This window comes from Sphaeroforma arctica (genome assembly GCF_001186125.1).
Source record: "Sphaeroforma arctica JP610 unplaced genomic scaffold supercont1.7287, whole genome shotgun sequence".
Taxonomy (NCBI): Eukaryota; class Ichthyosporea; order Ichthyophonida; genus Sphaeroforma; species Sphaeroforma arctica.
The window spans coordinates 1-1,463 of record NW_014033271.1 but is presented as its reverse complement, the minus strand read 5'-3'; the positions used below and the strand labels follow the sequence as shown (position 1 = coordinate 1,463).

Below are 1,463 nucleotides of genomic sequence, written 5' to 3'. Positions count from 1 at the left end.
GTGTGTTTTTACTACATTGATAGACCACAATTGATCGTGTTTTTGGGCCTACTTCTCGCGGCTGTGTATGGGATAATATGTGCTGAAATGCTCGCAACTCGGCAAACTCAAACATCCCGATACTTATTATACCCGTTTTCTTCTTCCACTATAAACAACTCTGGACTTCTCAACAGATCTATCACGAGATATGTAATTCATACTTCCTCTACTGCGCCAACATGGGCTTCGCTTACGGCCACATCTGGGCCTGCCCGCCATCTAAGGGAGACGACTATGTGTTCTATGGCCATCCGGAGGACCAGAAGACACCCAAACCCAAACGTTTGCAAGAGTGGTACAAGTCCATGTGCGACGAGGCCAAGCTCAAGAACTACATTGCCGAGTGGAATGATTTAGTGGTGTATCGGGAGAAGGATGAGATTAACTCGACCATCCAGATACCCCGGTTTAGTGGTGACTACTGGCCGGATCTGATTGAGCAGCAGATTGCCAAGTTGATGGAGGATGCGGACGGTAAAGAGGAGGGCAACACGACGAGCGCTACAGGAAAGGCCGGCAGCAAGGCTGCTAAAAGCAACAAAAAGGCCAGCGGCAAGAAGAAGCTCAATAAGAAGAACAACAAGGTGATCAACCGCAAACACTCGGAGCTGGCCAGTGCGTTGTTTGATATGATGGCGAAGAACAAGGACGTCTTCTTTGTGCTGCAACTGGCCAAAGATCCCAGCAACACGGTACGTTATGTTTCATTGATCTATGCAATAGCTATATGCATAGTTTACATAACTCACCCTCGGATTGCGAATATGTGTTGTGTGTGCGGCATGTTGTATTCCATATATCTGGTCGTTACTCATGCATTCTCTGACTTCTCTCTGCGTTGTGCGCATGGTTCCTTATTCATAGTATTTGTCTAGTAAATCTTATTTCATACCTCTAGTCGATATCGATATGTATCCTTTCTTGCTTACTTTGGAATGACGACCGTTTGTGTTGGATATCGTATCTTCATTTCATGCATTACGAGCAGAAAGTTGATTCTACGGACCCCGATCCCAACGTGGCCGTGGAGTTGATGGAGCAGCGAGAAGGCCTACTCAATCTGTGCAGGGAGAACCACTACCAGGTACTTACTACGGGGCAGCTATACTATGATTTCTCAACACTCTACACGTGGGCGTCTATGAGTCCTTATTTTATGACTACCGCTAAGATAGTCGTTTGCCCTTTGCGTTGAGTCCTAACCGGTTTACGTTGAATCGCATCTTAATATTTCTCTTTCCCACACACATGCTATACACTCATACATACTCCTCGACTGACAGTATATATATGTATATATATACATATATATATATATGTATATGTATATGTATATGTATATATATATGTACAAGTGTATATATATATATATATATATATATATATATATATATATATATATATAACACACACACACTATA

At 42.9% G+C, this 1,463-nt stretch overlaps 1 protein-coding gene across 1 annotated transcript; it reads left to right on the top strand.

The window, feature by feature from the left end:
• Positions 1-221: 221 nt before the first annotated feature.
• Positions 222-734, top strand: SARC_16065 (H3 K56 histone acetylation protein RTT109; the record flags this gene model as incomplete). Its single annotated transcript, XM_014289823.1, has 1 exon — positions 222-734. A coding segment is annotated over one exon (513 nt), but the record flags the coding sequence as incomplete, so codon positions are not given.
• Positions 735-1,463: the final 729 nt, after the last annotated feature.